Source organism: Rhea pennata, chromosome 1 (assembly GCF_028389875.1).
Source record: "Rhea pennata isolate bPtePen1 chromosome 1, bPtePen1.pri, whole genome shotgun sequence".
NCBI classification, from domain to species: domain Eukaryota; kingdom Metazoa; phylum Chordata; class Aves; order Rheiformes; family Rheidae; genus Rhea; species Rhea pennata.
The window spans coordinates 114254167-114266519 of NC_084663.1; the positions used below are offsets into that span (position 1 = coordinate 114254167).

At 39.0% G+C, this 12353-nt stretch overlaps 1 protein-coding gene across 4 annotated transcripts in view; it reads right to left on the reverse strand.

Annotated features, from left to right (window-relative positions):
- Positions 1–12353, reverse strand: part of APP (amyloid beta precursor protein) — a 224554-nt gene that overhangs the window by 96244 nt on the left and 115957 nt on the right. For all 4 annotated transcript variants that reach the window (XM_062598064.1, XM_062598045.1, XM_062598054.1 and 1 more), the window contains exon 6: positions 2826–3031. In XM_062598064.1, the coding sequence (XP_062454048.1) occupies positions 2826–3031 (206 nt within the window). The remainder of the gene's footprint in view (positions 1–2825; positions 3032–12353) is intronic.

Below are 12353 nucleotides of genomic sequence, written 5' to 3' on the forward strand. Positions count from 1 at the left end.
TTATAGCTTATTAAAAATACAGCTGCTACAGAAAATGAATGAAAAGACTGTTTTGCTGTCAATGGCCTCTGTCATTCTTTAGGCAAGACTGTAATTGTTTTCTTTTCACTGGAAATAAATCTGAAGTAGTTCTACTATTGCTATTTCGACCACAATTCATTAAAATACGCATAGAAATAAAACTGCACGACAAATTGATTCTACAATAGCTCAAGTATCTTTAAAGTATAACATTATATTTATGCTTTTCAGTTAATTTATGGTTGATGGCAATCGCTGCATTGATTTGTGGGAGAAAACACCCAGTACCAGCCCACAATTGGATCTTAATTGATGGTTTTAGAAGAGCAGCAACCCGTGTTGATTTCACACGGGAAAAGCAACTCCAACAAAATTGGACAAAGCCACTTTCTGTGCTCTTCAGTGCTATGACATAATATTAGTCACAACTACAGGAAGTATAGCAAAAAATGGGGTGTAAAGCGCCCACGGACAGTCTTCTAGGATACATTTCTGAGCTGCATTGACAAACACTTGGGAAAAGTAACTTTTAGGCCTGAACAGAGCTCAAGTCCACTAGAATGAAGATCTGACACTTCAGCCCACCTGGAGGAGCTTCTAAGCTTTCTCCATAGTGTGGACCACTCATACATAAATAGCCTACAAGACACCTCTGTCTTTTTCCTGGGCACTGAAAAGGAAAAACTTTTCTTCCATTCGCAACAGTAAGTTTACAGCAGATGCTTACTGCAGCTTACCAGGATCTGCTGGCAATATCACAAGGATCACGGAGCCTTGGGGAGAGCCTTCTCTCAAGTGCAACAAGATAAGCAAAGGCCAAAGCTATGTACTACTTGTGTGCTTCACTTACAAGTGAAAAAGTATTTTGCATGGTGCAGTTCTGTCAAATATCTATTATACCCACTGGGCAGCAATATCAGCTGCCCCAGCCCCCTGCAAGAAAGCTGGAAGTCGGAAAGCCTAGGGAGCTGTGGCAGAACAGCTCTGAAAATCTGCATCCAAAACACATTGCCTGTACCTCATTTGTAGCCCTTTGTCTTTACCACATATTTTACAGATACTAACCAAAAGGTGGTTACTTTAAGACTCTGGAAAAGCAGAACAACAGCTTTCCATCGTTAATTAGCAAGCATATACATTAAAAAAAAATTTTTTAAGGTGGCCTTCATACTTTTCTTTTTTTGTACTTCACATTCATATTATTATATAATAATTTCCTGAAGGCTAAACATGTTGACCTCCTTGAAATATCAACCTCAGTGAAGAAACACACTCTGCTTAATTCATTCTCATTTCCACTCATCCAAAATGCAATTTAATATTCATTTACTCATGAGAACAAGGCATTTCACTCCTGGACTGTGAAAGCTCGCATATGGAAATATATTTAATTGGCTTAAAGATTTAAATATAAATCCCCCCTCTTGCCAAAATAGCCCTCCAACAGTTGAGCAAAACACTCAACAGTTACATAAGACAGAATGCATACAGCTGCCTCTCCAGCCTCAGAAGGAAACATTTGCAAGTAATTTCATTGAAGCATTAATATTTTTTGATGAGAGAGTATACCTGCACATAGGCAAAAAAATAAAAAAAAGAAATTTAAATGAAGAAACTCTCCTTGTTCCAAAGTATCTCTTGGACACCTTAGTCATCTCTATGTGTGAAAAGCCACAGACAGGAGCCCTCATCTCTACCCTTCCCTATCTGCTCTGCCAAACACTAGCTACATGATTCAAGAGGAAAGGTAGTTCAATCACTAGCAGGGTAAGATGTCTGATGCAAGGAGCTAGGTCAGATGATTTCAGCCTTGTTTCACTACGCTCCCACTCCCTGCCATTTTGCCTCTGCCTCCAGCAAGTCCCAACTCCATTCATTTTAACTGCAGCTCTTCATCTCATTTTCCGTCATCACCTCCTGCAATTATTGGTGAAGCTGTAAGCACAGCAGAAGAATCATTACCTATCTTACAGAGATTTCCATCATATGGAATTGTTTTGATTAAAACTGAAATGTAGAAAGAATTCATTCAAATATGTATTGGAAGGGGAAATGTGACATCTAAAAACACTGACAGTGTTAAGTTGTCCATTGATGAGGTTAAAACCAAAATGTTTAAAATGAGTTATTGTAACAACTGTAAAAAACTATGGAAAAAAAAACAAAGGCTTCCCCCCCTCCCTACTCCAAGTTTTCTTCTCTGGTCACTGTATCCCTAATCCCCCCTCCCCTCCTTTTGTTTTATTTTGTCAATAAAACAAAATAGCCAGGCTCACTTTCCTGCATAGTTATTTCTAATTTCATCTAATTTTCCTGAATTATTAGTTCATATAGAAATGTTGGAAACAGGTATTTAACATTTCACAAAACAGCAAATCACTAATGTTAATATTAGAGAGCAAACCAGGTAGTGCGACCTCCAGCTTTGAACTGGCATTTGCTATTCTTCTTTCTTCTGCAACACAAACAATGTCTCACACAAAACAAACTTTGTGTTATCTGCTACACAGTCAAATTTATTTAACGTTACTTCATGAAAAAAAACCCAAACTATTGGCTTCCATGTAAATAATAATATACGTGGATCAAACTTTCTAGAAAGACAGACATCCAAAGAATATATATAATGAAAAAGAGAAAGGGGAGGTGGAATCAATTTGCAAATCATAGAAGACAAAGCATAACTATGCTGCAACACAGGATATTTTGCTGTTTGGAACATTTTTTTTGTTGTTGTAAAGGGCAAATATACAAAGCGAGAAGATCAGATTTTTCAGCCCCAAGATAAATGCCCACAAATTTACCTCTGACAACTTCTTCCACAGATTCTGTGGTTGTGGTGGTGGTGGTAGCAATACTGGTCGTTCTTTCAGTTGTCTCCTCATACTCTTCCTCTGTTTCTTCTTCAATTTCATCACCATCGTCATCATCATCGTCATCAGCATCATCATCTTCCACAACTGTTAGCTCTTCATCTTCCTCTGGCTGCTCTTCTGCTACCTTATCGTCGCTAAACGAAGAGAGTGAGAAAGGCTTTGTTAGCAACACAATGACTTCAAGGTGACAAGTGAGAACGTTTTATTGAGAAACCCTGTGAGGACCAGAAAGCACCTGCCTCTCCATCTCCCTTCCCCTTGCGGAGAACCAGGGACCCTAGGATGCCCCAACAAAGAGTTAGGGATAAATCAGGCTGAAAGTCAACGTTTGCAAGGCTGGGAGAAAGCCAGCTAGGGAGATGCCAGAAAAAAATTCCTCCTCTCACGCAGGGATGGAAAAGAGGATCCCCACCAGCAGTACTGTATTTTGACAGCTGAGTAACACTCCAAATACGCTTGCTTCATGCTGCCATCAAAGAATCAGTTTTTATTTTGAAAGAAGCTCAAATTAGCTCAAAACACACAGCAGCTCACATGCACACAGAGGCAAGAGAATTCCTCAGGAGCTTCTCAGCTGCGTTATGTTTTTCACAGAGATGTGCGGCGAATGTGCTTGCTTGCCATTTACGCAAGTCTGCTAAGTCAAACCAAACAGGGATCTGGAATTTTCTGAAATGATTGCTGATTTTTTTGTCCTGTTGTTAAAATAGCGTTCTGTTTTCTGCACTGAAATGCCACTTTTTAAAAGAATTGTGCACAGAATTGTTTGTTTTGACAAGGTTTACCGGAAAAAGGTGTCCAAAATATAAAACTTTCAATGCAGAACTTTTTTTTTTTTTTCTTTTGATGGGGGAACATACAGGGAATTCTTATTCCAGCTGACTGTTGTTAGTTCTCAATTTTGCTGATTTTAATTTCTTTCGGCACCTTAACATAGACAGTAGCCACATCACCTTCCATAAATCCCTAACATGCAGGGAGGGAAATGAGAATCCCGAGTTTTATTCTTCCGCACGACAAGCAGACTGATGAGAGGGTGATGGCAGCAGCCTGACACTGCTGATGCCGCCACCTCCGGGAACACCTGCGTGCCTGGCAAGCTCAGCTTGGGCATGGTGCCGCTACAACAGCCGTGCTGCTGATCCACCTAACAAACCTCTGGTACCTCGAAGCTGTCACGTATAGAAATGTCATGTACAGAAAGTAAACACAAGCATCCCTGTCTGCATCAAAAAAACCCCGAAAGAATTGGGCTAAATACCGCTATACATTAAAACACTTCAAGTGACTATTCATATAGCTGCCTAAAGACCTTCAGAGCATTGACCAGTCTTCAACGATGGACGGAAACATTGCCCACAAGCTTGGTGGCTTAGTATGTCAAGAATTTTCTGGGATCATTCTTAATTCTCTATGATATAGAGGTTATAGACCAAAAAGCTTAACACAGATCTACTGTTATTACTGCTTTTGAAATACTTCCTAGCCCAGCACCTCGCTGTGTCAAGGTCGCGTTTTTATTCATCTGTTCTTCTACTCGAGACTGACTGCTAGTGAGTAAATGATCTCTAAATATCCAAACAAGCATGAGACTCTCTGTCACCATCACACCCAAGAGGCTTCTCATCTTTTCATGGCTTCGCAGATGCTTGGACAACCTTCTACATGAAGCTAATAACCTGTCTCCCTCCCCTCACTTGGAAGACCAGGCTATCGCTTTAAGTATAGTTCAGCCTGTAACACTTCATTTTATAATATATACTTTCAAACTCATAGTAGAGAAAACTATGAGCAGAGAGGAGGACAATACATTTATTAGTCTGGTTTTAAGATGATGTTAGGAAATAATAATAATAAAAAAAATCTTGTAGGCCATGTACCTAGATCTACTGGCAAACAGTTAAGACTGTACAAACAAGAATCCCTGTTTCTGCCTTTTCCCCCTGAGTCTGCCAAATACATGGCCCCTGGAAACAAGAGAGGAATAATTAAAGGAATAATTAAGCTTTCCATTGAGTGAAGCCCAGATAGGTTACAGATATAAAAACAGGCATGGTAATAAGTCATTTGCCGAAAGGGTCTGATTAAGGGATGACCTGTTTCAATTTCCATACAGCAAAAAGGTTGAAAGAGGGCAAAACCACAGGCAAAACTGGCTACACTCTATGATTTTTCTTTGCCATTCTAATTTCAGTATGTCCAAAACTTTCTACTTTATTTTCAGTAGCTCCTTTCTAAACAATCAATTTCTTCTGTTTTTGAACTTTTTAAATCAAATATTTCATCTTTTTACTCATATGAAACAAATGCTGTAAATATATTGTCACCTTCCAACTGCAAGAGCAAGGTGCATTTGTAAATCCCAGTATCCGTTTCTGATCGCTACATTAGGAGGCTTCCAGTCTTGGATAGCTACAGGAATTTAACCTAACCATCCTGAGCATAAAACATCCAATTTCTGATTAGAAGTACTGGATATGATCTGCCTTTCAACGTTAAGCAAAGCTGTTCTCTGCCTTTCTCTCTCTCTCTTCCACCTATGTTAGACATACAGGAACAACCGCAGCTTTTTTTTTTTTTTTTTTTTTTTTTTTTTTTTTTTAAAAAGTGGAATTACTTTTTCTCTTCCTTTCACATGAATTACTCTCAGACGTTGGCAAGCTCAAATTAAAAAAAAAGACAACAAAAACAAACTAATGAAACAAGGAAAGGAAAGTCAATTAGACACACGGAAAGCCACTTCAAAAATAATCTGTACGCATGCATCCAATAGCCACCTGTTTTTTAGCTACATAAAAGCAACTCGCTTGGCTATGCAAGTCCATAGCACTCTGCTGGGAAATTCTTAACGTGAAGGCAACCTGTATTTTTCCTGGGAGTGGCAGTATGTGAAGTCAGCAGGATGGCAAAACAGAATTCTCTTTTAAATCTGCACTTCTTTTTTGAGAAACTGTTGCTGAGCTAGGGTCTCTAGAACAGTGAAAACCACAGGCTGAATTTGTGTCAGTATCACCAGTGGAAGCAAATCATTTTTATTTATATTTTTATTTATATGGACATTTTGTTATAATGAACTCGATTCTCCTAGGTGTTGTTATCTGCAGTTGCAACCATAAATGTTGAAATGCGTAATAAAGTTAAAAACAAAGAAGTCACGCTTAGAAATCGAACCTGTTCAGTAGCAATGCAATCGCTGGAAAGCATGGTCCTTACCAGTGCACAAGCAACCCGAGCCCTAAGCTGTGCATGACACAGCTCGCATTGTGATAATCTGTACGTACAGCTGGTTATGCTTGCTAAAACAGTGGACCTTGCTTTACTCTCAACCAATTTCCCAAAAGTAAATGCATCAGGGTAACCTTTATCTAGACCCTCTTTTGACCTGCTGCTTGCTAATGAACCAGACATCTTAGCAGGTAAAAAACATGTTGGAAGACTACAACAGCAACAGGATCACCCTCCCGAGAATATTCGGAGAGCTTGCAGAAAAGATGTCCTAGAATATTCTTTCTACTATTTTGATCACTCCTAGAAAAATCTTATTTCTGCTTACAACATATTCTGCAAGACTCAACCACAGGGGCAGTATTTCACATGATTTATTTTACTGCAAGGTACAAGGAAAAGGAATAAATAAAACAGAAGAATTTTTGCCTTAGATTTTGACACCTACATGAAACCATTTACCACGTACTTACAGAGCTAAGATGTCTGTAATTGGTCTTTAGAAGTTCTTTTCCCTGTTTAACAGTTTCTTTAAACTTTCACCGTACAGAAGCATGTAACTATACCCAGGCTTCTGAAGGAACACTCCAATCTCTTTCTGCAAGTAAGTCTTTTCTCAAATGCCTTTCTTTAATATTATTTTAAATACAAAGACAGGTCACTGCTTCCTTACCAGTACTGTCTTCCAAAGAGAATGGGAAGGGGAAAAGTCCCTTACACACTCTGGACAAGATTCTCCTCAAACCAAGTCGATACCAGACAGCAACTGGATGAACATCAGCCTGATGATTTAACCAAGCTCTGCTGTACAGAACGCAGCATTACACAGAGCAAACTGCACAAATACACAACAACACGTATTCTAGCAAGCCATACCAGTAAAACAGCAGTTTTACAGCAGAAACCAGCACTATCCCACTGATTCATGCCCTCCTGAGATCCAACCACAATAACCATACTCAGTGTGCAAGCGCAGACGACCGTATCTTCTCAAATGCCATGGCTGTGACAGACATGAAAAAAAGGTGTAGTCCCTTAGTACCACTCCTCCCACCTCAGCTACTTGCAGGGGTCAGATGCTGCTGGAAAGAGTGTCGGGGGGGGGGAGATGCCCCCCAGTATTTGCCAGAAATAAGGCAAATTTGAGTCTCATGCTTGAAGACAGAAGTTTAGTATAAACAACATCAGATTTTATTGTGCTTCTGCGGCAAACAAAGACAGTGACACATTTTTAGTATTGCAAAAGGTATTATGCCTTGTCAGAAACATGAAACATTATGCTTGGTTTTGTTTCTTTGGGTTTAATCGCTGTTATCATCCTGGATCATCTTCAAAGAGCATACAGAACAGACTAGTTGAGCAAAGGAATGAAGTTTTATTTCGACATTTGCAATAGAGCAACAAGTTTGCAAACCAGGACAAAACCCCCTCTGTTGCAGAGCACAGAGATCTGTTTCTCCATGTCACCCCAAACGCTCTGGTGCCTTTTCACCTTTCGCAATTAGCAGCGCTACAGCACTGCTGCTTTCCAGCCACTGGGCCTAGCTTGTTTTGCACACCTTTCACCTCAGTTGAAATCCACAATTTTCAAACAAAGGTTTACTACAAAATGAACGTGAACACTCAGAAGCCTAGGAGTTTGCTTTATTTAATATATGTAGCAGGCACGCTTGCTTCCTGTTATTATGACAATTTACCTTCTTTATTAAGCAAGTATGACTCAGTCTTGTTTCTTTTGGAGCCATGATACCTTGACAGCTTTTTCTCTGCACTCCCTTGATACCATCCCAGCCGGGGTTTTATTAGCACCACAGACTGCAGCATCTCATTTACAAGAGATTGTTGACACTTTCCCTTAGCTTAGTGGTGCTGCTGACAGGATTTTTCAAAGGCTGCTCAAAAAAAATTACTTGATACACTGACAAGTTCACATACTCGTAAAGCCATATCATCATCATCTGAATTTAATGATGCAGCAGTATACAGTGGAGGTAAATCATTAGGCCCGAATGCAGCCACGTGGGCATTTGCAATCCTCACACACTCAGCATAAGCGTATCTCATTCTCCCGTCAGTGGAGACTTTTGGCAAACAGAGGCAGCAATTTCCATTAATAAAAGACACACAGGCATCGTGGCTTTGAAGCTCTTGCCTCAACCTTCCCACATGAGAGATATTACAATCCAGTTCCCTGTCATGGAAATAATGCCTCTCACCAGCGCCCAAGTAGTACGGTCGGTCATTAGCACAAATCATGTACATGGCTACGTGTGGTCAAACAGGGTATCTGGAGTTCAGCAGTCTCAGCATTATTTCTGATGCCACATACACACTGGAGTTTCAGGCTGCCATAAGAGGCAGTCAGTTCCATTGGGAACACTGACTTAATGAAAACATACCAACTACTGTAATTCGGATGAGCGTATTTCCATTTTAAAAAACACCTCCAGCACAATTCCACTACTATGGACGTAATCACATATTTACAAGTTATGTTTAAACCACAGATCTGCAATGCACATTTAGTAATTTTCTTTTCTTAATCCATCACTTTAGTGCGAGCTGACACCAATGTATTATTTATTCACTTCCCTCAGAACTGTGCATCCTCCCGTTACTTCATGAAGACGGCACTGAAGGAAAGGTGAAGGAAACTGAACTACGCTACCTCTTGCTGTTCTAGAAATGAGAAACAGTTTGCAGAAGAAAGTTTCTTTTTAGTATTCTAATAAGCTACAACAGGGATCGTGACAGAATACAAATTAAAAGAAGGATTAGTTTTCCTTCTAACTATGTTTCAGAACTCATGGGATTCCAGCATAAGCTCCATCCATTTTAAGAAGAGGTTTCTGTCTGCAACTGTTAACTTCAGACAAAAACAAAAAACAAAAAACAAAAACAAAAACAAACAAACAAACAAACAAACAAACAAACACTTAACCTTTCAATTTAGATCTAAAATAACTAAGGACTAATTACTAGTTTTGGAAAGTGGCTCATGTGTGCCTGCAACAAACTCCAATTCATTTCCATACACTTAAACTACGATTTTGCCAAATAACAACTTAAACAAAAACATACACTCAATCACTGAGTGAAAAAAAACGAAAAGGTGTTAAAGACAGATGTTTTAAAATCTGGAGAGATTAGCGTGCATTATGCTTTTGCAACTATATTTTACTGCAAATACATTCCATCTGGACTGTGGATTTTACCGGCCACAGAGACTGAGCAAATAGCTGAGGAAGAGCTAATTCCAGGAGAGGAACCATGTCAGCAGCAGTAATAAATGGCAGCCCGCTGAGAGCAAAGCCATATACATTTGCTCTAGACAGCCAAGGCAATTAATGTAGAAGAAGCAACCGCTGCATGTAACCTGCATCCTGTGCTCTTCTAGCCAGCCAGGCCAAGCTGATGGTAGTTCATGCATCACAACAGTCTTCCATGACTCCGACCACTGCAGGTGCTACCATCTCACTTTCCAGTATTTTGTGCCTCAGTTTCAGAAAAGCACAAAATAACACCCCTACAGCCTTAGGAAGCACCTGGCCTTCTGCAGGTTCACCAAATGAACTTTCAGGAAGCATGTGATGGGACTAGATTGTCAAGCAGCCAGCTTGAGTCTAACTTTGTTTCCTCTGGGAGATTAATGATAAGCACAGATACTTTTATCTGAGTATACATAGCGTACAGGGAAGCTCCGAAACAAAGTTATTTAAATGTGGAAGGGAAAACAGATAGATCAAATGCCAAATCTCTACAAGAGAGTTAGTGTTAATGCCTCAAATGCTTAAAATGCAAATCAGAAACAGAAAGGGAATTACTGAAGTATGACACATGCTTGGAATCCAAACAATAAAACAAGTACATTTAAGATGACCTAATTATCACGCTTTTAATAAAAACAATTTAGCAAACTAACAGGCAAGAAACCAAATTCTCTCAAAAAATCTGCATGTTAGAGGTCTGGGTATTTTCAATTAAGATTTATCCAAATTTTGCATCCTGGAAAAAGTTCTTCTGACTAAAGGATGAGATTTCTAACGGACTACATTTGAGTGTACTCACTGTTCCTTTGAATGGCATCACTAATTACAGATATGAGTCAACACATTGACTACTTAAAGCTAAAAACTAAGCCAACATATGACATATGAAGATTCACATTACTGTATCTTCTATTATTTAATTTTGGTCTAGGTGCACTAGCTAGTTTTAAGATAAAGGTGAGTGTATGAACTGTGTGAAACTGAGCATCTATCAATATATTTGACTGAGGAGTGGAAGAGAAGGAAGGAGAGAAGTCAAAACCAAGCAGAAAATGAGGATTTTAACACTCACCTTGAAAGCCTAAGAGCAGGAAATTATGTCAAAAAGATCTGTTTTCCTGAAGTGCTGGCACAGATAGAGGGAAGAAATCACACTGTGTTGCTGTTGTGAGATTAGGCACAGAGTCAAGAAAGAAAAGGGTTATGCCAGACCCCAGTTCTATGTAAAATAACCTTCAAATAGCTTACCAATACGGAAGTCTGAAAAATTACAGTGATTTGCACAACTAAAAGTCTGACTGAAAAAGTATATTAACAGTAATGTTTCTGGTTTGTCTATCAAGCTAAACAACCACAAAAAGCACAAACTACTGATATGCTTTTTTTTTTTCACTAGGGCTGGAAGCCCGTTAGCAAGGGCTAACGTTAGCAAGTTAGGTACCTCACAACAGGAAGAAAAAATGTTATATTAAGGCATACAAAAACACCTATTAAGACACAGTTAAACTTTGAGACCTCAAACAAGCACTTTCCCTCACACAGCAAATCAGGACGAGCAATTCAGCTGGTATGCTATGTTTCAGGTAGTCACTTTGCTACTTCCAGTTATTTTTCCTTTTGTTTTCCCTTACTTAAGAAGTTGCAATGATGTTTATTTCCCAATTAAAAAAAAAAAAAGTTACTTCTTAGAATTCTTCTGTGTTTCACACAGGTTGATTCTGAGCTCTTAGCACATACTGAACTACTAAACTGTGCTTCAGACTTTCCTACTTCCCTTCCTCCTTTTACCATACTTTTTAAAACCTTTTACAATGACAACATCGAAGACATGCTCAATTTCATTAATTTTGGTAGTAAATCTGAAAAGTTGCATTAAAAATTTTTTAATCTAATTTTCTTTCTCTGAGAGATATTATCTTTTCCACCTAACTGAACAAGAAAGAATACTTCACACCATTAGAAATTTCTCTCTGCAGCTGACCTGCTTAAAATGATAGGTGAAAGTGTGGAACATTTGAAGTGCATTTGCAGAAGGTACCTTATGACTCATATGCAAGAATGCTTTTTCAAAATCTACCTCCCTTCATCTTTGAAACAAAACCTTTGCTGGCATTACTGTCTCACGTTTTCCTTTTGAAGACAGACTCAGCAAGAAGTACATCATTTTTAGAGAAGGACAGCATAATAAATGTAACCTATATTCTTTCTCATCCTGATTTTTTTTATGCTAAGAGAAGCTCAAAAAGTAATTGTATCTGCAATCACACAAAACTCATAAGGCTCACAGACCCTGATGACCTTTAATAAGTATTAAATTCAAAATCCTGACATTAGAAGTGCATTAGGACCGCACGTGATGTGACGGGAGATGGCAGAATGAAGGCTGTCCGTGCAGCTGTATCTCAGCCATCTTGAGAAACAGCAGTAAAGTCTGGATCTATTATAGCACTCCTGTTTCCACAGAGCCTCTGCCTTATTCAGAATAGGTTATTCAATGTCTCCGCGTCCAACCTACTATCTTACATTTTATCTGAGGTACACAGTGTGAACTCTGTATGAAATGAAGTACTTGCCTTTTTGTGAAATTTACCACATTGGTACCCTGACACAACAACTAGAGAGTAAAACAGAAACAGAAAATGGTAAAACTCTGTTTAGCAAACAAGAATTACCTGAAGCATGTAATAAATCTGGATGTTCAATTTAAGAAATTACAGAATGTTTTTCAGTGAATGTACTGTATGTTCTGTATTTTGAATACAGCAGCTGCAAGAGCCCAGAGCTTCTGCAGACCAGATTCCCCTCACCTCCAATCTTGCACTAAGAAAAGTGTGGGGCACTGCTCTATCAACCTTTTCAAGGCGGCCACAATATGCCAAGCCTAAGGTAAGACTTCTAGGGTAGTAGCAAGCATAGGATCTAGTTCTCCAGATCAACGTTTTATTATTTTAACCTCTTCTTC